General features: G+C 31.3%; 1 protein-coding gene across 1 annotated transcript in view; it reads right to left on the bottom strand.

Annotated features, from left to right (window-relative positions):
- Nucleotides 1–8680: 8680 nt before the first annotated feature.
- Nucleotides 8681–25358, bottom strand: part of Smp_165440 (putative netrin receptor unc5) — a gene marked incomplete at its 5' end in the record, with an annotated part of 53570 nt that continues 36892 nt past the window's right edge. Inside the window, 6 exons of the mRNA XM_018789169.1 lie at nt 8681–8938; nt 9977–10069; nt 14158–14240; nt 15170–15343; nt 17224–17622; nt 19563–19804. Of these exons, the coding sequence (XP_018654639.1) occupies nt 8788–8938; nt 9977–10069; nt 14158–14240; nt 15170–15343; nt 17224–17622; nt 19563–19804 (1142 nt within the window). The 3' untranslated portion in view covers nt 8681–8787. The remainder of the gene's footprint in view (nt 8939–9976; nt 10070–14157; nt 14241–15169; nt 15344–17223; nt 17623–19562; nt 19805–25358) is intronic.

The raw sequence follows: 25358 nt of genomic DNA, 5'->3' as shown, positions 1-25358 counted from the left end.
TAGGTAATTAGTACTTCGAATGATATTATCCTTTCATTGGAAGTTAGATTTCGAAGACAACGAAAAATTCTGATCAATAAAGAACTGATAAATTCCAATTCAGAATAGAAACTTTGTCAATGTGAACGTGTAGAATTTCGCCACTCACTTTGATGTTACACAACAAATTAAAACCTACTAAAGTATTTAGCATCTTCATGATACTTTAAATTTATGAAATGTCGTTCTATTGAGTAAGTAGTGAATTTTTTTTCGTATTCCTCTAAAACATACATAAAGAGAATTCAGTTTCTGTGTTTACTCTTGAAGTTACAGGGCAACAACATTATTCAATGGCTAGCTAAAAAGGAAATATAACAATCCATACACTGTACATAAATAGATTTTCATTTCAGTTGCTTCTGAATTCAACTAAAACGTGAGTTAATTTTTGTGAGTTATTAATTTGTGCCATGCAACGCGAAATCACGTACCATTACATGTCATTATTATTATTACTAAACTAAAAAGGCAGTAATGGAACAAAAAAGTAACATTAAAATGGATCGTTCAGAAATTCATTTCGGTTAATTCATGGGAATTTCATTGTGAACAGGGTTATTCAGATGATTTGTATTGTATAAACTTATTTAAAGCGGAATTTAGTTGTTTGATTAAATAAATCAATACGATAAAGGAGACTCTTCCCTAATGCATTGTCCTTTCAACATGTGTATTATTGCTTTCTCTAATTAGTATTTTAAGGACCAAACTTGCTTGTTTGGTGATGACGTCCCTCAATCAAACTGTGATTGATAAAAATAAGACAATGTTGTTATGATTTTGGCAAATAAAGGAGCCTGAAACTTTTGTGTTAATTACACTTGTGACAATTATTCCTTATGTACCCAAACATTGTGGAAGATGAAAAGTGTTTCCAATTATCTAAGGATTTATGGAAGTTGCACAAAATAAGCAGTATGGTAGATCGTGCATTTAAGTTTCTTGTAAGGTGAGAAATGAACAAGATTTTCTGGAACTCTTAGTTGCTGACTACTGATCCGTAATTAACAATAAATAAGCAGATAGTCAAGGATTTTTGTACATCGGTGTTTGGTTGTTGAGATGTAACCTTGTAGTCCTATGCTTTGCAAACTGTTCACCTCGATAATCGTTATAATACAAATCTCAACGGTGCATAAAATCAGAAGGCAAAGAGAAGCGGCAACTACAGTTTATTGTCAAATAACACAGGCCAGAAAGCTATAAGCACATGAGCAAATATCAGCGAGCGAAGCGAAAATGACACGCATTGGAGATGGAGAGTAAGCCAACTCACTTTGATCAAGCGTTAATCAATATTTATACTCATATAAAAATAAATGACAGACATTTGATAAATAAGATAAGAAGTGTACATACACATACGCTCATATAAAAAATAGGGTTAATAAGTGAATGATTAACAAGGTCAAAATGTGACTCATGATGGATAGGTAAATTGGTTTGTCCAGAAGCTAAAATAAAGTATATGGGCTTAACATATCAACCGACGCTACAACCTCTTGTCTCTCAATAGGAAATTCGTTACACGATTATTACTTCCGTTAGTAGAATCTACATACTTTTGAACAGTTGCGATATAACTTTTACGTATTTAACACTTCATAGAAGACCTCAGGACCAAAGTATTTATTTCGAAAGTGACAAACCTGGTTCATAAAAGTCAAGTGCAGAGGATATTTTGTCAAATGGTTTTATGATTTGGAAGATTATTCTAAAAGTAGCGTCTTATTACTTAGAATAGTTTTGCTAGACTAAATAGTTTAATGCATCACTCATGTTTCTAATAAATCACATTACGCCTCACACAACCATGATTATGTACTACACAAACATCTGACATTTATAAAACCAACTATCTACCGTTAGAAAACGTAATTTTTTTACTACTTCAAAATGAAAGAAATTGTCAAATAAGTAAAAATGTATTAAATATAAACAGTCTACAATTTTTCCTAAACGTATAGTGTTATAGTTATTGATCTTATCGTTTGTAACTTAGTTTATAAATATACATTTCGAAGCAAGCAAATGAATTAGAGAAACCTAAACATGTTCCTCTGTAAGAAATTCAATCTATAGGTTTTCATAAATATATGCCAACTGATTAGAAATCAAAGCTGTTTCCGAACCGCTATTCATCCTATTATAGAATGGAAATTCTAAAAAATTCAACTTTTGTGGCCCTTGATCCGGCTCTGGGTACATTTTTTACTGCTTGTTATGGAGACATATACATGTCGCCAATCCTCGTGTTTAATCATCGACTTAACTCGCGCTGATGAACAACGGAATTAAATAAGTCAAATACGAGAATGGATTTTTGAATACGTATATTTTGTGCAGTCGTTAATCAGAACAGACAATCAGAGCTGGATAAGAACAAGGTAAACGGACTGGAAAAGGCATGTTAACCAACTCGATTTAACCAAGCGTGAATCGATATTTTTAGTCAGACAAAAATAAGTTACAGACATGTGATGAGTGAGATAAGAAATGCGCACACATACGCTTACATAAAAACAGTCAAGTTTGATAAGCAAATTATTAACAAAGTCAAAATGTAGTTTGAGAAGAATGAATAGATTGATCTGTTCAGAGGCTAGAATAACCTATGTGGGCTTGACAGAGTATAAAACGGAGAGCGCCAACCTAATCACACTTGATGGAGCGAACGAAACAGCTTCCAGCTGAAGAGGAAATCAGGGAAAGACGTTGGAAGTGGATAGAACATACATTATGAAAATCACCATCACGAGGCAAACGCTGAATTGGAATCCTGAAGGGAAACGGAATAGAGGAAGACCAAGGAACACACTGCGTCGGGAATTGGAAGCAGACATGAAAAAGATGAATATCAACTGGAATGAACTGGAAAAGATCACCCATAACAGAGTTGGATGGAGAGTGCAGGTGGCGGCCTATGCTTCTCCACAAGGGGTAATGGAAATAAGTAAGTAAGCTTGACATAGTACCAACCCCTACACACCGTTTGTGTTTCTGCCTTCCTTCTGGCATAAGAGTATTGATTTGTTTGACTGTATTAACTGTTAGTCAAGTAAAATCATTGCGAATTTGGGCGTACATCAACTGGTGTCAATGTAGTCTTTTATCTTAACTTATGTTTCTATCCAGATAGCCTACATAAGAGAAATTAGTTATAGTTTTTATCAGCTGAAACCATTGATTTTCGAAGATTTGAAGAAAATACTAACTATCTATCAAAATTATTGAAATAAAAGTTGCCATTTTGTGAATTTGAAATAAAGTTTTTCAGTCATTGATTGGAAATACTTGCTTTAAATTCTCAAACATAAGGCTCTTAGGAAAACGATGTTTTAGACTCCATATTACATCATCATAATTTGTTTATCATATCGCAGTCCGTCTTTAATGAAATCGTGAAATTTGATAACGATAAAAGAAAGCGGTTATCGACGTATTGCTGCATAATTGTTTTAGTGGCACTGAATCAGATTGATACCATAAGATCCTATAGATAGGAGAAAACTACATAAAATGGTTGAAATCTGATTATTCTTATCAGTATCATATTGTGTAAATCGTTTGTAGTTATCACTTGACTGTACTAGACGAGTTAATACCCTATGGCAGATTAGTGCAAAATCATTTCATCATGTTTAAATCCGTCCACTAGTTGTGCATTCATCTGAGTATCACCATAAGTTTTATTTTTTATTTAAACACATAAATATTGCTACAAGGAAGCACCAGATAAATATGAGCCATACGAATCTCATTCGATTTGCTTAAGGGCTGTGATACTGCCCAGGTGCCCAAACTGAAGCAGGTGGTTTTCTTAGGGGGCCACACCCGGAGCCTTTGACATAAAGGTCTGATCCACAAGGCAGTGGAGCATCGTGAGGAGATGCAGTCCCATGGTAGCCGGTGACCAACAATTGGTTCATACGCCATTTGTTCCCTCAGTATACTGGAACCCATGTGCACCATTGGTTTGGAATCAGGGTTTTACAACTCCCGTAGGTGGACTTTCCGTGTCGACCAACCCGGTTAAAGCGCCGGACATTCGCTTTTCGTTCTCTCACTTTCGTGAACAACACCCCCGCCACAAGAAGGCAGTGAGTAGGACTTCCGTGGCAGAGGCTATATACGCGTGGCCATGTGAGAGCATTTCGAGAGGGAGAGCAGACTCTCCTCACTCTCGGCCGTACCAAGGCATTTGGGGGCGAGTAGAAGGATTGAAAAATCGCTATTTTACAGCTGAGAGTATGCCACTTCTCCAGAGGCTACTCAACTGTTTTATGTTGTCAGAAGTTCAAACTGTACAAGTAGCAACTCAGATCAAATAGATGACACGGAAATAGATTTGACCATGTCATTTAGGCTAACGATCATTCTGAAACACATTTATTTGTATATATGTATGTATGACTAAGTGTGACTGTTTTAGTGTTATAAAGCAGTTTAATTTCCATTTGTTCACGGTGTTATTTATGGCAGGATAAATGTCTCTTTGTATATACTATATGAGTTAAAGTTAGATTATCATTTATATTGAAGACAGAATTGAGCAGCATATAAGATGTTTCATATACTCTTTTTGAATTATTTGGACATTTTTATTTTTAGCGGTCTACCTGATGCTTATTTCGTTTGACATCAGCTAAACAAACTGATTCAACAATATTATTTGGCCATGGGATTTACTTTGAACATTATAAATTATGTCCTATTAAAACCATAAAGACATAAAATAAAGTCTCTATTGCAATGTTGATATCATTATATTTTATTATTTTGTTGGTATTATTAATCTGGATAAATTACTGCAAAACGTGAATGGGTAATAACACACACTGAGTAGAATTTTATTTTGAAGAGATCAATTCTTAAAGCACATGACTTTTCTATCATAGTCAAACACAGAGAAAAAAAGTTGGATAAATAATCAATTCCGTGTTAAAGTGTTACAGAATTCGTTTGACCTCTGATAGCATAAAACATTAATTTATTCTAAAAGTTCCATTTTGATGAAGTTTGTACATTATACGTCAGAGAGATAGTGGCAACGGTCTGTATGTTGATTAAGGTAAGACATATTAGGATCTTCCAATGCATCAGTCAATGCATTTTCGCTTGTATTCTTGTTTATAAGGATTCAGTGTTGGGCTTCTGAAGTTTGTATCTAAGGATTCGAATTTCAGTATAAACAGTATTCTATTGTCCTATCGTCCACAGATAATGAGAAGTCATTGCTACCTAATCTTACTAAAACAGGTACATCGTGGCTAAAGTTCAGTCTATAATGTAACTACTGAATCAAACATTTTTTAAGACGACGAAAATGATCTGAATAAGGTAAAGTGAACTAGTGAAAACTAGTAGTTAAATATCTGGATAAACAAGGGTTTAAGAACTCTTGGATCGAAGCCAAGAAATCCAAATGCATGTTTCTAGCTTGACGGTTTCTGATTTGAAGATATGAAAGAATAACTGTAATTTCAAAATTATTTTATGTATTCGATTGAAAAATTATAATCCCAATTATTCTTTATAGTGTGTTACCTTTCAGAAAAGTGGTTCTTAATTATACCCACGTGCTTTATCTAATTAACATTGTTTGTTGTAATTATTTGTACAAATGTCTGAACTGAGAATATTCATATTGCAAAAAATATTCATGGAGAATTATACCCGAGCAGATACATCTAGGTATATTGTCATGTTCTAATTTGCTTTATATTTAACCAGATTTCACAAGTAAGTCTTCAGGCATCTCTGTTAGTGTTAATATGAAACACAGGAAACTCGTTTTTCATCATGGGCCTCAAAGAAATGTAAGCTTCTTTGAATTAATCATCGAGAAATAGAATAAGGAACAGCATTAGTCAATAAGAGCTTTCAAGTTCGTGTGAATACTAAATCTGTTAATAAATTGGTAGGTGAAGATTTCAAGCTTATTTCTATTAGTGTATAAGAACTTATGCCTAAATTTGAACGGATAGTTTCACAGTATTTGGGCGCTGAATTAATACACCTTCTTTTTTCTACCAGGTATTTCTATGAAATTCGTCAATGAAGTGATAACAAATTATTAATAACTGAACTGTATTTATATTAATTTATTCTAAGACGACAATCCTTTCGCATTAGCATTTTGACAACACCCTAACTTAAATGTAAGAGTGTTAATTGTGTTAATTGTTTTGATTAGCCTCATTGAAATTGTTCATTCTGTACAGCTGATAATATTGGACCAGCAACACATAGTCGAAACTAAGTAACCTTTTTTTTCTATTTTCAAACTGATGCTTATAAGAAAAACAAATTTGTCCACCTGAATAACGTAGCAAGTTTGTATTCTTCATGTTACCAACATGAAATGGTAACGTGGATGTAACGTTATTTACACAAATAAATTAATAGACAAAAACAAATAAAGCGTGACTATTGTGTTTTTAGTTTTCCTTTTAATCGTGGGTAATTAACTAAAACAACTTCTAAGCAGGAAACATTTTTTCTGTCTATCCTTTTTAAGAATTTCACTAAATTCATTTGAATGAGTCAGCTTTCTCAAGTAAAGAAGCAAAGAGTTCATCCTAAATATATTTGTGTATTTGTATGTTCACAATGTCATTTGAGCATATAGTCATGAAACATTTCCCTTAAATGGATCCATGTCTAATCATCAAATTCATTCCTTTAGCTATAGATCGCAAATTTCTTTACTTTACTTTAACATTTTTATGAAATTTAGCTTGGTTTTTGAGAGTGAACAGATCTTAACTTAGTAAAGAATTATAAGAAATTTTCACAGGACTACTTGTGTGGATGGTCATGGTGGTAATCTCTTCATCACAAAATGCTTTTTAAATCCGACTCATTGTGTCGTATTACAAAACAAATCATGCGGTTATACTAAAACTCAGAGATAAGTCAGTATGACATTTGAAAAGGAATGCAAGTGAAATCCCACTCATTTCTTCTTCATCAAATGCTATTAACCGTTTACCAGGTTAAAGTAAAGCATTTAGCTCTTGCGGGATAATCTCAGTGAAACTGTTAATAACCTTGGTTCTGAGAAATTATTTACCTTACATATATGACAAAAGTTCAGTTATATCTATGGTTTTCATCTTTGTGGGTATTAAACCTACTTACTGAGAAAAAACAAACAGAAAAAATTAACTAATGAATCCCATTGGCACATATTTAGAAGACTGAAGTAACATAGATAACTAGCAAATGCAATTGTACTGCAGCACCACCAAAACTTACTGTTCATTGAAATACTACAAGTCCACAGCATATATATATTGAGATAAATAGTTTCGAAGTATCTTAGATTCAGATTACTAACTAAATTTTTTCACCATAACTGTGTAGCTAGAAAAGATTGTCTAAAAGTATTGTGTAAACAGTCCTTATCATTATTTTTATTAAGTATAAGGATAGTTTAAAAAATCATTATCCATTACATTTTTGAATCCTAAGATCTAACTGGAATTCCGCTGAAACCAAAAGATCATCCAGAAATTTTTGATTTACATTAAAGATAGTATTTACGGAAATCAAACTAATGAAAGGACATCACATTAGCATCAAACTACTTGAAATTCGATACCGAGAAATCATATGATACACATTTTAGAATCAAATAGACGGCATATTATTCAGTTCCAAAAATGTGAGGTATTTCTCTAGTGAAAAAACCATGACGTGCTTCTTTATTTTTTAAATCAAGGCAGTAACAGTATGTCCCTACCACACACTTCATCTACAACAAGCCATAATTGAGGTCACTATTCATTCTTATCTTTTTCTATACTACTTACAATTAGCGTAGTGCACAAAAGAAACTAGAATCTGTAAAGCATTTTAAAATTCAACCTAAGAAATATAAAGGAAAACCATCTAATTAAACAAAATGGAATTTTATAAATTCTCATATATTCACAATTGATGTATTCATGATGATTTCTTTACTTCAAAACTGATTTATGTACAAATCATGAGTATTATATTAGCGACCACTTACAAGCGGTCAATTAACAGGGCGTACATGGAGAAATGTAACTCGGTGCTTAAGCGAATTAAAAAAATGTTTCGTGTATTAATACAAGGAGATTGCCGAATTTTTTCCAATCCGAATACTTGTATAATTATTTATGCTTTTATTCAAAGTGTATGGGGTATAGACTCTAATCAACATCACAATTTGTTGTGAAAATTAAATGCAATTTCTTTGATTTGTCAGTAATATTAAGGTGGAGGTTTCCCATGTTAAGGGTATGGTAAATTCTTGGACGTTAATTTATTCGATTGAATTACTTTTTGATGTATATTTTTGGTATTCCCAATTTGTTACCGGTTATGAACAACCCATAGGCAGTACAAATCAGTGTAGAAATTAATCATTTACAGTGAACATTGGATATAAGGAAAGACTTGTCAACAGCTTGCTGAATTTTAGTAACCGTTACTCATATTATTTGCATTATCATAATGATATATATTTGTTTGATGCAGAAAGTTATGTTATCTGTGTACCAGGTAACACCTTAGAATGAAGCCCATTACTATTTCTAAATGTACTAGGACTCCGAAGTTAATAAAATCATGATTAAAGATATGTATTTTGGAAATGTATCATCTCTTCAAGGTAATGTATCTGTTTGTCGTATGTATTTGTAATTATAAATATTTCTATTTAAATTATTATTGTTTTTGCAATTAAGGATGACAGTTTTCTTTATTTATTAATCATTCTAATAGGTTTGCGCAGTCTGCTCGATCCATGGCGGAGAATATAGCTTTTAATTCATTCACACTTGGTTCATCACGATTACAAGCTTCCCACATATTTAAAAGAACTGTTGTTGGACTTGGTTGTGATTTCAGATAAAAAATATACCTGAAATATATTTTTAAACAACAATCTGTAGTAAAGTTTGAAGTTTAATAATTAAAAATATCTGTTGATCAAGAAATTTCACATGAACGTTGCATTGTTGAGAAGTACATACAGAATTCCACTTCAACTATTCATTCATTACATCTTTGGTTTTAATCATTATTTAAAGGTTCTGAAACTAATTCCCAGTAAGAAGCTTCGTACTTTGCTGGAAAGAGTAGGGGCATATTCTGTAGAACTCAGTATACCTAATTATTTAGATTCTGTTCTTTAATGTGGACGGTATAGAATTTATATCAATGAAAAGTGTTTATTAAAAATTTTCCTACTCCTGATTTCTAAACACGACTTAAAGACAAAAATCCAGCATTTTCGAATTATGTCTCATAACCTAAGTCCATATTTACTGGAAATTTTATGCTACAGTTAAAATGAAGAACAACTATCTGAGTTAATTATAGATTTTTATAGTGTTTCGGAAATAGCACTCCTTAGATGCTTAGATCAGTGAGCGTAAGCTTATCCTCTAGCTATACGGCGACCATCAGAATTCTTGGTGTTAAATGCACCCGTCATTATCGAGCATAGAAAGAACCAGGATTCATAAGAATATAGGCATGCAAATAGTTTAGCTCATAAAGGTTCATATCAACAACTTTAAGACACTGTGGTTGCATTATGATTATCCGTACTATCAGCTTGTTACAACCACTAAAGCGTTTGGAGCAGAGTTCGAACCTTTGATCTACTGCTTGAAAGCTGACTACCTTAACCACTAAGCCGACATTTAGTCTCACGACCGATTATTTGTTAGTCATTTACTGCTATCTTGTTTTATTCGACTATCATGCTTTATGAGTTCACCTAGTTTATCAGTGCTCGTTTATAAAATTAAATTCCCGTCTCAATACGTTACAAGGATAATCTGAACTTCATTTTGATAAGCAGAATCAGATGTTATCGAATTAGAACAAAATCATAATGACATCGTTGAAGTGTACTCTTTAGGGATGTTGGAAGACCAAATTATAAACTAACCTCTCCATTCTCATATGTTTTGCTAGTTTTTGCCATTCACCCTCTTTCTCATCCAACAGTTTACACAGTCTTTGAGTAGTCACTACAGGAAGTCTAATTTCAGGAAAAAGGCAAGAGAAAAATGAAATATATCGAAAAGAATTATAATTCGGATGTTTTTAGCAAAATCAACAGTTATACATATGCCTAAACATGTATTTGATCATAAACACTTATGAATGTGTGTATTGTTCAGAGAACATTCTATTTACAGTGGTCATGCAAATATCTATTGGTGGATACATAAAAAAATAGTTTCTGTACACACACTAAAATGTGTAGATATACTAAGAATAAATCATATGGTTACCTAGTACCCACAAGTATAGGAAATAGAAGTGGGTACTACTTAAAATACATTAAGTGGGTACTACTTAAAATACATTAAATATGTACTTCTTCCATCTCTCCTTCTCTTCTTTGCTTTTTTCCTATCAAACTGTGTGTCATTTGACTCCACATGATGTAATATAATATATTGTTGGAACGGTGCGTATGTGGTTTCTATTTTTTAGTTTATTTTATTTATCAAATATTATCATCAGAAATACTTAAAAATATTATATATATATATATATATATATATATAACCTCCTGCTGAGCAGACAAAACAACTAATCCAAATGTCCATACTTTTGCAGTTATGTTCATGCTTTCATTTTTTGGTGTAAACGTTGCTCTTTATAACTGTATGTATAAATGTCTCAGACAATGAATCTTGATGAAACATAGTTTAAAAGTGTTTTTATTGATTTTAACTAATTTAAATTACTGTATAATCAGTTCGTAATAGCTCACAACTCCATTGTGCTCGTGAGCCAAATTAGACTAACGGTAAACAGTTTGCCATTTAATTACTCCATTTACCAAGTGGTTTACTTTGAGAAAAATATAAAGTGGTCTGATGGCATATACATATTATATGATATATCGAAAGCTTTGTAAAGTTCCATCAAAGGTTATCTCATAGTGAATAAACAAAAGTAAAACAGACGTTACCGATTATGATTGGTTGCTCGTAATTTGAATATAACATCACTTTGAAAAAATCCCTCAGTGTCATTTAAAAGCACAGTAAGAAGGAATGCCCAGTAAATTAAGAAAAATTGACTGATGACTTTATGCAACAGACTGACACCTCTTATTTGTGCAGCTTTTCAAAATATTATAAACTGGATCTTTCTGTCCAAGACCCATATTATCGATAGCTTAGTTACTCCCTCATATAGTGATTCGTCAATTGGTAGGTCAATTAGAAAATATTAGAAGAATATTAAGAGATGAATTTTAGTATATTTTAAAACTGAATTACTTTTATATCCCATTAGCATTTACGATAATATGGCTACAGATAAAGTTCCAATTTCCAGCGTTCCACTCTATGTTCCACTGAATGCTTAAGTTAACTACCAAATGTACTGGTAGACTTACAGTAGAGCCACAGGGTTTTCAGATATTTTTTCTTATATACATGACTGACATTATAGTAAACATTTCCGTGGTAGTTTCATTATTTATAGTTACTGGTTTCAGCTATATCCGCTATGTACATCCACGTTTGCATTGGAGTATGTCAACTATTTCAAATACGAGGCACGTAGGGTTTAATCTAATCAAAAATGTTATCTACTGAAAAAAAACTTGTGAAGACCTGTAACTAAGTTTCAAGCACAGTTGTATTACAGTGCTACTCAACACAGTAAAGAAGTCACGTTTATACTGTAAGATGAACACAATGCACTTGATGAAGATTATGCTTCATTGAAACTACATTGAAACAAAACTTACACACAGCTAGATATGTCTCAATTTACAATGCTATATGCTCACTAATCCGATGTATTTTAGATACGTTCTCTGCTTATGTCCACTGCAACCATATTTACCAATTCTCATTAACTTGTGCAAGCAAGTATTCAGGAAAGATTGATGGAATAGCATTTATTTGGTTTTAGGAGCATGTTACGAGAAACCAAGAGTCTAGTGGAGACTGGATATCATTAAGGTAAAGTTCAGTATTTCATAATGATAAGCGAAGAAAGATCATTGATCTTACACCCCTTTATAGTGGCTCACATACTCAAACGCTTTAAACCTGATATTTACAAACGGAAAGATAGCATGGTTAGCATTTCACTACTCTGTCGGTCTAACATGTTTATATTCTTAATTACTAAATTTTACCATTAAGTTATTTCTTTCACATGTCTACACAGTTCATTAGAACAGATAATGAAATAACATGAACACATTTATGAGATAGTAACCTAATAACCACTGGTCGTAAACGGTTGTTATTTAGACATATTGTAGTCGGAGGCAGTGTTGTACACGACTTTTTTCTTCATTGTTCGACTTTGTCAACGAGTGAAAAGTTATATTTCTAATGATTTCATGGTAAGTTTTGAGCAGGTTTAAAATTTTCACGGTTACGGAATTTTCGTTTGTTTGCTTTTATTATCGTAATACGTAACGAATAAGACAATAAATAAACCCGAGGTTTAAAATAATTATATTGTTAATGCAGAGAACAGTAAATCTCACCAAGCTATTTCGTAAACACTCATCATCCAAACATTACCCTACCTGGCTCTTCAAAGGACTACACAAGTCAATCAAAAGCTCAATCTTGAAGCATCTAGTCAATTTGGAGCACTCCGCTTCACCAGAAGCCTCACTCATAATCAATAAACATTTTAATTTAGATGTAATAAATGTGATATATAACAATGATATTAAAAATTGATTCGATACATTGTATGTTGTTTCTTATGTTAAGATGAATTCTCATGTGTATTCATTCTATTTAGGATACTATATTACCAAAAATTGAATTTTGAATATCAAGTTAAACATGATATATTGTTGAGTAAGCAACTAAAAAGATACATAAACAAATAAGCTTCACATAAACACAGTCACAGTTATTTCTGGCATACTTCAAATGTAAAGGAGAAGTGAAATTGAGGTAATAATAAGTAGAGTAGTATGAACATTTTCGAGCATCTCAGTTTTAGTTTATCATCACATAATAGATTAATCTATTCAGTCTTTAAATTCACAGTTTAGTTGTTTGTTTATTTTACTCTAGTTCACACTAAATATTCAGTGCATACAGAAAGAATTTCAGAGATATTAGTAAGCAAGTAATATAATTTTGTAACTAATTCATTTAAATGTAATTTAATTACTAGAACTATGCTGCCATATTAATCAATAAAAATAACTTTAGAAAAGTTCATTCGTTATTATCAACTAGTCCCTAGAGTAATCATTATTTGTAGGTTTGATAAAATTGAATCAACTAACTGGACGACCGTACACTTTATATTTAATCTATTACATCACTCTTGCTTCTAATGACTTTCAGGTATATCAAATTGCTCAGTTGAAAATAGTTTCTAAAGTGGTATTCATTTTCTTTGTAACACTTTGATTCAGTCACTTCTTTCATTTTAAACAAAAATACATTTTATATAAAAGTCGGGATTCCAACACGATCTTAAACTTTTACGATATTCAGTAGTCATTTGAAATCTTTGTCTTGAACTAGGTATGTTTTTACATATTGTGCACTTATGCTTTTTGGCGAAAATGACCGTTACACTTTTGAATGCTGAAAAAAACAAAAGTGTTCTGATACTTTCATTAAAAAAGGGGGAAATTGCATTGTTCATGCTAATCAATTCCTGTGTATTTTTTTTCTCCCCTATTATGAATTTCAAATACAATACGTTCAGTTATGCTCATCGAGTTCTATCTGACTTGAATTGGTCATTTCTGGAAGTTTCTAGTTAGAATATTAGTTTGAATATTTCCAAATATCATGTAAAAACAAGGTCATAATTTTACTGGCCGGTCAAACGAATACTATTCTGATTATCAGACGAAGATATGTAAAAAAAAATGTGTAAAAATAGCTTTCATTTAGTGTCTTATGAAGGAAATATTCTCAAACTTTGAAGTCAACTAGAATAAATATGAATTTACACAAAATAACATTCAAAGTACAGTGAAAAACTATTCAAAATCATAACTCAAAGATCAAATATAACGTTATGACGCAAATCTTGATGAACAAGATATTTTCAAAATTGATAACACTGAGTTTAAGTAAAGCAAACTACTTTTATTTAACTTACCGATACGGACTTGTGAAAGAGCGTATATCTGAACTACGGTCTTCGGAACTGAAGAATCTTGTTCTTGGATGTTCGGTTTTCAGCTGGGAAAAATTTGAATGGTTTAAAGTTATTCTTTGTTCAAGAAAGTTAGTAGTAAAATCTGTAAGGATTTATTCAGGTCAAGTGTTCGGAAGTGTACAGTCAACAGACAGTTTGTATGTTCTTCTCAAATATTATAATATTTATTCTGGGTATGTTTTCTGTCTTAACTTGACATCGTAATGCTTCCAACGTAAAAACATTTACGTAGATTTATTTAGAACATCTGAACGATGCATCAATCATTCCCGGTTGAAAAATCTCCGAAACGTGTATGTCTTTAAACTTGTCGCACAAAAAATCATATTGGGTATAAGTCTGCTTTGGAATGAAACAAAATCTAATTAAATGAATGCAACAACCACATTTCATTATTACGCAAACAGAATTGGATCTGGCAAAATTATTATTTAGTAGTGTCCATATTATGGGGCCCTTAAGGAAAGAAATACTTATTCAGTCATGTCCAGTGTATAGCAGTAACTCTAGGCGAGGGTCTTTATGTACCCAAAGTGGTTATCTTGACAAAAACAAAATGACAAATACACAAAAATTATTATTTTGAGTTATTTATTTTGCCGAGCAAATAAGAATATAGAACATTTCAGACAAGCGATTAGCTCACAGAACTCTTCGACGAAAAAGAGTGTATTCTCTTAGCGTTAAGACCATGATTCTTCATTTTGTTATCACATACATTATTATGTATAGAAGTAACAATGCTATTTCATTTTCCCGTTTGAAATAAAGATATCTTTTAAAGATTTGCAGTAAATTCAAAGCAAACTGTTTTATGCAGCCGAATTATACCATATAAAGTCCTATAGTACCAGAAATTCCTTTAGTCTGTGAACAATATCTTATGCATACTTATATTGAACAAACGTGAAACACTAACTTTGCTAAAAATCAGACAAATGATCGCATTTACCTCAAATTTTTGGTTTGAAATTTTTAAGACTTGTTCTTGTACTTGGGAATTCTCTTGATAAACTTTAATTTTACATGACACATTTAGCTGTCGTGGATCCAAATGCTCAAGTGAAAATGCACAGTGCAGCGTAGACATTTGTGTACCATTCCAGATATGCCGGAATGGTATTTCCTGTATGCAGAAAGTTAAGAAAACAATAATTAAGTGCTTATTAATTGAAATAATTCATATGAGTGATTGTGTAGAAAATTAACCAAATGAAGATGTCAATAATTAAATGATATAGTGGTGTTTTAAGATGATAGGTTTGTGTAAATTTTCTTAACCTGTAGATTGTTTTAATAGAGAACCGCAAACCATGCAGCGTTAGATATCTATTGGACTCCAGAATAGAATTCCTCAGCAGCTATACATTGACTGAGGTTGGAAACCTAATCATATGATTCCAAATGATCGGTATCAATATGTGAGGAAAATGACCTATGTATATCAAAATATATCCCATTGTTACCATGCCCAGGTAACTCATTAACGTAACTACACGTCATAAACTACGAGTCTAGCACTTGGATCTATTCAAGAAATGTGTTTTTTATCTGTTTCCTTAGACAGCGAGTTCAACTATATAACTAGTAATTTCGTTCCAAGTTTTATTTGGTGTAGACTAAAGAATAATTAATCTGATAGGAATACGACTGGAAAAGATTCTGCATTGTTTCCTTTGTACTATTTAAACTTGTGTTCATTTAATTTATTTAATTATTTACTCTAGCTTACATTAAGTCACGAAACGTCAGAAATACAATTTTTCCACTCACTTGGACATAACAAAAATATATTTATTATAAGCATTGTTGGTTATTAGTGTACCTTTTGTCTTGAATGTAATTAATCCAATCAAAAAGTCTAAAGTTACTCGTTATCTGTTTATCATTATATAAATCCAAATTGCGCCTTTTACTAAATCACGATTAACAGGTTAAATAATGCCAGTACCTATTCAATGAACGCTTCAAAAATCAATCAAGTGCTTCATATTATCAGTGTATTATTCATATATATATATATATACAAAAGCATGAATATGTAGATCTACACCTTAATAGGATGTCAGTGTAGCGGTAGTGAGAAAACAAATACTATTAAAAAGCAATTAGAAACATCACGAATGTAAAAGAAATGTTCACAAATTAAATAATAATACCAATATGACCAATCCAAGTAATCAATATGACAGATACAACGGATGTGTAACCTAGTGTACACATGAACATAAATTAAAAAGTGTATCGGAATCTAAGGAAAATAATTATCAACAATACCATCTCTGACATTTTCATTATAAATAAAAATCATCAATTAAAACGTCGACCAATATATATTCGTAAAGTATGTACTACTATCATGAATCATTTTATTATTTTGCCTAGTCTTTAAGTCCGTGACTAATTAACACTTCATTTACTCACTATCTTAAGATTTCTGTAGCCTGTTTTTACAATTACAGTCTACCGTTTACGAGTGGTGAATGTAAGAAAAAACATCTGTGAATTATTCATTTTCTACGAATTCTAAAAAGATAATATTTAAAACTTGATATATGTTAACTAGAAATCAGTTCAGGATATTAATGTCAGGAAGCAACTCTTGTATATAACCATTATAGAAGAATTGCCAATAATGTAACGTATCAAACTAGTTAAATTGGGACAACATCTATCCACTCTAAGTATAGAATTTGTTACTTAATATTAGACGGGCATAAGGATATCGTTTGATGAATTTTTTCCAAAGACAGTATTCTATTAGTTCCAAATGATGATTCAGAAATGCACGTCCCAGATGAGCAAACATTTAAATTAAAGCAATTTGTAAAAATGTATAGTGTTTACGAATGGAACAACTAAAAGTAGAAATTCGAAACACACTGTAGGCTGAAGCACACCAAAATTTTAACATATGCTACAAACAAATCTCCCATTTTTATTTAGTTTCATTTAACGAAAAGAGATTTTCGAAAAACCATCAGAAATATGTTTATGTGTACAAACCTGTGATTTAGTTTGTAATCGGCTTCTCCATCCAGGAGAAATGTCTTCAATGCAAAAACACAATCCTCCACCATTGTCTTTGAATAATAATGATTTTGGATCATCTAAGAGTCTTCCTTCTAATCGTTTTTCTACGTATAAAACATGTTCCAATGCATCTTTAGTATCAGTTAGCACATAAACTCTTATATTATAGTCAATTGTTGGTGTAAGTGGTCCGGAAAATGCAGCCAATTTCAAAATTTTTGTTGCAGGCTGAATGTCAGATAATAATCCACTATCCTGTGCACTATCTGTCATAATGTTATTGCTATTAGTAAGGTTTGTGATATTTATATTTTGCAAACCATTTGTACTGATACCATTGGGAAAATTTTGGAATTCTGTATGATTTAGATTCTTATGATTTGATATTAAGCGATTACCGCCTAGAAGTTTCTGTGTCTCACCAACTAGACAATAACGCCGTGCAACATCAGTCATTAGATGTGCCATATTTGAATCAAGATGGCAAATGTATTTAGTAACGTTTGATTCATAACCAATTATTCCCACTTCCTACAAGAAGAGAGAATTGAAAAAATACAAATTTAATTACCTATTTATTTCAAAAAGATCGTACACATAACTAGTTACCGGATAACTCGTTCAATACTATCCTTAGTTAAGGAACTTGCCAATATGTTTTTAACAGTATTAAACCCGACCGCTTAGCTAAAATATTGAGTATTTGTATTATATATACACACATCTTTCAAAATAGGCATGTATATTTATAAAGTTATTCTGAAATTCGTTCTGTGTTTTCGTTACTTGTCATTAATATATACTGAATCTAGTTCTATGACAGAATAAGAGATAGAAAATGAAATATAGAATAACTAAGAAATAATATGAAGGCAGGCGTAATTGACCATTTGAGTAACATATTTCCTACATAAACAGTAGAGACAAAACGTTGTATTATAATATGTTGAAAGGGTTCAATTAGTTTCAAGTTGCTTACGTTTCGGAGAATTTAAAACTATGACTAACATCCAAATTTGTTATTATATTTCGTTGTTTAGTCACCGACATTTTTACTGTCAAGAACAGATCAAATTTCTCAATATTTCTGAATAGGTCTATATGCATATACATAGTATACTATTTAAATGAATTAATGATTAAAATGTCAGTTGCTTATTCTTGTCAAAGTAGTTTTGTTATCATTTTTATGATGTAGATAGACAGTTGAAAAGAAATATATGGAGGTAGAAATCTAAAGAAGAACACAGTCTATTCCAGTTCTCTTTTTCCAAGGGTGGTGAAATAATCTCATTGTAGAGTGAATGTAAAAAAAATAATGGAGTTGGAAGTTGTAAGTACATATTATTTTTACTACTTCTTTTCTTCTCATATAAAAACAGCAATAACGATGACTATTGTAATTTCAAGTCAAAAGAATGTACAAGTTATTTGTAGGGTAATGTTTTTTTTTTAAAAAAAAGAGAGATTTTCATCTCCGTTTTCAAATGCTATATACATAGTCTCGTTTTATTTGTAATAAATACAAGAAAAGGAAATATATTTGCTTTGATAAGTAAAATTTACATATTGAACCTCTTGCACTGGTAAACATCCTTAAAACATTCTAGAACATTATCAGTTTATCATGAGAAAGCGTTATTCATTTGGATTTTGTACAGAAGTCGAATAGAATATTGCCAGGTTATGTAAACCCATCTTAATCTGTTTATTTAAAATGATTTGACCTGTACTCTACTAATCTGAATAAAAGATAATTGATGTATGTACCAATATATCTTGATCACATCAATAGCAAAACTCAATAATTTAGATAACAAGGAAACTAAAGATCTGTATGGTTATAATTATATAATTATTATCTTAGCCTTACCCATGATTCCACACGACACTGAGCTTAGGAGCTTCAATTTTTTTAACGAGCGTTGTTTCAAACTAGGATGAAAAAACCATACAGTGCTTCGGGTTTCCAAGGGTTCTGTAGCTAAATATTGTTCTTGATCCTACTGGCTTCTCAAATCTACGGAAACTACAAACAGCCATTTAACTTTAGCTGATTTTGTCTGTTTGTTGATCTATTTTAGTCTTTGTATCTAAATGGATCGTGTTTTTCTGTCGAAATAGGGGAAGCATGCTTTTGCATCCATTATGTAATGTTATTTCTATGAATATATAGATAATGTATAAAACTAACTTTGAATAAATTGATAACCTATCTACATTCTAGAGTAAGAGTATTCTATGGGTTTTGACAAAACACACAGAAAGTTGAACAATAAAATAACTGGGAAAAAGTGTGAAATAACGCTTACCTGCCATATAAAATTATGAAGATTTGTATGTAATGCACTGTAGTTGCATTTATATCCGTTTATATTTGATGTATTCAGGTTGTTAGGTGAGCGATTCAAATTCGGTCCTAATGCCAAGACTCGTATTAACCAATTACTTTGATTTAATTCAGCGCAATGAGGAAACGATAAAAGTACAGGTTTGGACAGATTTAATCCCACTGGTCCAAATTGAATAACGGGACTTAGTAACGTTTGATGATCTGTACAAAAAAATTTTTAAGAAGCATAGGTTCACTGTTAACCACAGAAGTTGTATATTTTTAGCCAAATTTCTGTTTCACATCATTAACAAAAATTAGATTTCATAAATTTACTGGATTTTGTAATAAATTCATTTAAAAGGTAAAAGATAATTAAAGAGTAAACTTTGATAGACCTCATCTTGTAACTGATATGACGGCTACATTAGGGAAAACTTATTTTCAGCAGTTCCAATCTAACATCAACGACCGGAAAATACAAACTCTCACAAGAAAGGATGCCGTTATTTAGCGTGATAATAAATAAACCAGGATGACTTCTCACAGTCATTGTAAACATTCTGTACGTTCACCTCAAATAGGTTGTTTAGTAGTTTGTTAATGAGATAAAATGTGTTATGCACAAGATTGCACTCCATTTAAAATGTGATAGTAGTTAGGATTACCATAGAGGTGATAATCTTTATCAAACTTTGTAAGTACTATGTAAACTGGTACCTAAATATCTTGGAAAATTTGAAAATCTATGACATAAAATAGTGCAAAAAGTGTATAATTTCGAGTAATTTAATAAAGTAGTTCTAACAAACCGATTCAGATAACTCAAGAGTTTCAATTCACTTCCGATATGAACCCGTTTACTTTGAATATTAATCTACTTTAACTTGGTAAATTCAGAACATATATTTTAGCTACTGTAATAGTGACTCAGTTTAAACAGAACTAGTTTTAACATTTTAACCAAAATCTAGACAGAGTGCAATTTAATCACTAACAGATGCTGAGAATAGAATTTATTCTAAAGTACTTTGCTTTATTTCTGTGTATATTTTTTCACTGCTGAAGCTTTTCTCACTATTTTCTATGGTATCATTACGGAAGTCGAAGAAATGTTTCTTCCTGCTCCTCACCACAATAATTTAAAACGTCCTTCAAGATCAAGGGTATTTTGATTTTTTTTAGACATCTGTTGGAACATCAAGAAAATAGAAGAGTAGACTAAAGAAATAATTTTTATTCAAAAATTAGTTGATGTAATACAAGTTACAGTTGAGTAATAAGGGCTGAACACTATATGACGCATTGAGCGAATTTAGTTTCCAACTTGTTTTTATTATCTATTTAATTGAATGAAAAATAAACGAGTTTTTGTTTATTTTACGTCATTTCTTTTAGTTTACTTTAATTACTACTAATACTGATACTTGTTGAGGTTATCGAAATGAGGATTCGCCCAAGTTAATCAGCTTTATCAGACATATGAAAATAATGTCTACAATCTGTAAAATTAAATTATGGACACATGTTTACACAACTAATCCACAAAACTATATATTTATTTATATGTACATAAATACATGAATTCTCTATCTTACACCAACACAAACTCGTCTGTACACGTATTGAAGTTACATATAAGTATAGTGACCGTCTATTGAATATGATACTGATTATAACAAACTTAACAACATGGTCTTTGTCACATTTTATTTATTTACCATCTGGTTTATATATTTATAGAGACTTGAAAGACAAATAGATGTATGCCTAGGAAAATTACTTTTACTTTGAGATATCTATATAAAAGAATTAAGCTTTAGGTCATTTCACAGCATGTAGTTGAATCTTATTTTTTATATTAAAATTCGCTTATTTCAATTAATTGTCCCAATGAGGCTTTATTACTGTTTTCTAGGTGGGTTGAAATTGCAGTATAACTATTAACCAATGAAAGTTATTGTATTATAATCGGATTTAGGAAATTTATTTCTCATTATTACTTCATTCGATTGATTTAGTGAAATGAAATTGGGAATCACTGAATAACTAAAAAAGATAGAAAGTGAGGAATAAAAGGTTCCCTTGGGAATTATCTTCCTAATCGACCTGCAGTTCTAGCAACTATTAAAAATTGTAGCTTTAAGTTAGAATACCTGCAAACTACATAATAATTGGTTTTAATAAATATGGAACAGGTTTCAAATAATTGGCCTAGAAAGTATGAATTATTTTCAAAGGCAATTCTTGTGATGAAAAAACAATCAGTCGAAGAAAGATCTGGACCTCATACATATCAGTTCGATATCTTTAAAAAAGGAGTATCTGACTGTATGATTAATCAGCTTCAAAACATTAAATTCATCTGAAAAGTATATAATGCTTGAGTATTGAGACCAAGACCTAATCGTTTAAAATAGAATTATTTAAATCACAATAAAGAACAAGCATCGGTCAATTAAGCACATTTTCATTTTTAAATTTTTTAAATACTATAATTATCCCTTGAAACTTATTGATGTTACAATCTTGAGTACAAGTTTTCGACTCTTAAGTGTATTACAATACAAGTACAAATATCCTATAAGTCCATTGGGATACAATGACTGAAGAGACTGTTAAAGTTAGTGATCAAAAAGTTTTTTTAAATGTCTATTTTACTTCTAACTGAAAATAGATGAATGTATTCGAATTCAATACTCCCCCGGTGGAGAGAAAGCAGTCTGATAATTAAATTCATAGCATTTCAGTGACCGGATGATACCATTGAAGCAAATATGTCGGATCTAAAGCTTACTATTACCTAGACCATAGTCATTGCAGCTCAACATATGATAATTTTATAATCCTAATAAGTGCTACTTTTGTTTATAGGCAATTAGTAATGAGGATAATATTACAGTACCACAAAATAAAGACCGAAATTTGTAAGCACTTAACAAACGTAACAGAATATAGAAGTAGGTTTACCTATTTTTATATATAGTAAGCGTAGTTTGGTTTTCTCCCATCTATTTATTGCTTGCTTTTATGATAATTTAGTGATTTAAATGTTATTTCTAATTATAACATAATTGTTGGGATGACCCTGCAATTTTCTCGCAAGCGACATGACAAGCTCATGGGTCATCAAGGAGCATTTCGACCAATCAGCGATTAATTAAAAGTTATGTGAAGTTATGTTACTAAAATAACGAAAATGGAAAAGTCACATGTAGAGATCCTGATTGGCTGATTAATGCACTGTTACTATGTTTAGCAGTATTCTAGAATTTTCGGTAAAACTCAAGGACTCTTAAATTACTATAAAATCCCTATATTTTCTGTACATAAATGAACCCTATAGTAAAGTGCTTCCCACACACTTTGTGCCTTTTCTCTGGTCTTCAAGTCGGTGTATAGTTCTAGCTCGGGGGTACGGAACTAGCTTAGGGAAGCGAATATAGCGTTCACAATCGGCCAGACGTAACAATAATCTAGATCTATTTTTCTTTTTTGGGAAAAGATTGACAACTGAAATATTTTTGTAACCTGTCTCATAGTTTATATGATATAAATTTAAAGTAGCAGAACGTATACATGCAAAAATACACGCATAGGTGTCAACTTAATTTGAATGGTAATGTGGTAATGTAATCTAAAGCAAATGAATTACAAATCATATCAAATGATTTTGAACACATATCTACCAACTAGTCTATGGCATTCGATTCTGTCTTCTGAAATACTTTGTCCGTACTTTCTTACGTTAATTTTACCATCAGTTTGAATATAGTGGTGACACACTACATTTTGGATCTCAGTCATTTAAAAAAGTTGTTATTGTACAGAAAATATGTGTTGTATGAGAATAGCCATGAAACCTTTTACCTTGACAAACAGTGTAAATTGTTTAGTGGAGTCGCTGCATATTCTGAGCCGTAAAAATGATACTCTTAATAATAATAAGCACATCTATAAGCATACAAACATATGTAACCATATGGATACATTCGTTTTACGTAGTACGTGATAGATGATGATACTGACGTATATGTTATGAAAATTTTCGACTTATATCTATATTGATCTTACAGTTTTGTTAAGTTACAAATGAAGAAAATTAAGACAGACAAAGCATTTTGTTTCGTTACATTCAAGGTGAACAGCGCCACTGATTACACTGTTGGAGAGCGTCAAATCGTTTGGTTTACTCTTTGAAAGCCTATTGGTAAGTAGTCAGCCTATATAAAAAGCTGGATATTTGTGGAACTGCATACTTACTAGTATAAACGAATGAAACAAAACTGACGTGTAAATTGCGTGAGATGATCATGGTTGATAAAACGAAATTGAACAGCAACTTTAAATCGTCCTAATTCAATTGCTTTTTTAACCCCACTTATCATCCCTGTGCTTGTAACCATTTAACTTATTAGGTTTACTCTAGATTTTCATGATTTTTAACTGTTTAAATATGCCTTATAATCAATTAATTTGTTGACCAGAGAACCTAAGTTGGTAAACAAAGGTTCAAAAGGTAATTAATCATTCGTTTTATTTACCTGACTAAAGGGTACACGTAATTCAACTATTACAATCCGATAAGTTACTTAATTGAGATAACATAGAACCAAACCTATAAAACATACACTACCACCTAGTTTCTTTTAGTTTGATTTATTTATGCTTTCTATAATCAATCATGTTGTTCTGGAAGATATCCGCTTCTGGCATAAAACTAGTTATTCGGAGAACAGAGTTTGTAATACAAGAATCAATTCTTCTCATTGATAATAGATAAATTAATAAGTTGTAGTCAATTAGTCATATTTTATGCCTAATAACCTATTCATCATTTAGTTGGCGTTTGAATTATTGTATAATCAAAACACTCACTGTTTAACAACGTATTAAATACTGACTACAAAATAGGTAGGATCTAAAGAACTTTGTAACTTCTTAAAAATCAAATATCTACTTTTCGATAGAGGAATGAGAAGACAGAGTTGATCTGAAAAATGTGATGTATTCGCGCTATACCTTTCAAACAGTCTGATCACACATATACTTATCGAGGCATTTTATATGAAGATTATTAAAAGTCTAGCTACTGAAAATTGCAAAAAGTAGCTTATATGCTATGATTGTACATTTAAATGATGTTCCTATCATTTCTATGAGAATCCTCACATGTCAGACAAAGATAATCTGTTCCGTTTAAATAAAAAAGAGTACAACTTTTCACTGTAATTTTAGCATCGAATAAAGTTTTTAGAATGAATACGTTTTGCAAAATACACTGATTATCCCAATATCTACGTTAAACATGATACTATTTATTTTATTTTTTACTTAGAATGAGAACGACTATAAGCTTATAAAAGTCGGACAGAATTCTGTCCCAAGATCATCAACCATTATAACCCTAATTAAATTCGATGTGATGAAAGTATTTTGACGATTAAATTTATGAAATTAATGCTATGTTATATTTATTTATTTGAACACATAAATATTAGTACAAAGGGGCACCGAATACATATGTGTCACACAAGTCAATTGATTTGTGTGTGGATTGTGATACTGCACGGGTGCCCAGACTGAAGGGGGTAATTATTAATTACCTAGAAAATACTTAGCTTTATAATCTAAATAATTCAAAAAGACATTTTTTACAAAACTTACATTATCTTAGACAAACCAGCTGCTTTCTTTAAATCATAGGTTGCATAGTCATGATGACAACAATTAAGAACTGCATTTTGATTGAGTGTTCTTTGACAGTTTTCCGATT

This window comes from Schistosoma mansoni, chromosome W (genome assembly GCF_000237925.1).
Source record: "Schistosoma mansoni strain Puerto Rico chromosome W, complete genome".
Taxonomy (NCBI): Eukaryota; Metazoa; Platyhelminthes; class Trematoda; order Strigeidida; family Schistosomatidae; genus Schistosoma; species Schistosoma mansoni.
The sequence above is the reverse complement of the archived record's forward strand: the minus strand, read 5'-3'. Positions and strand labels throughout refer to the sequence as shown.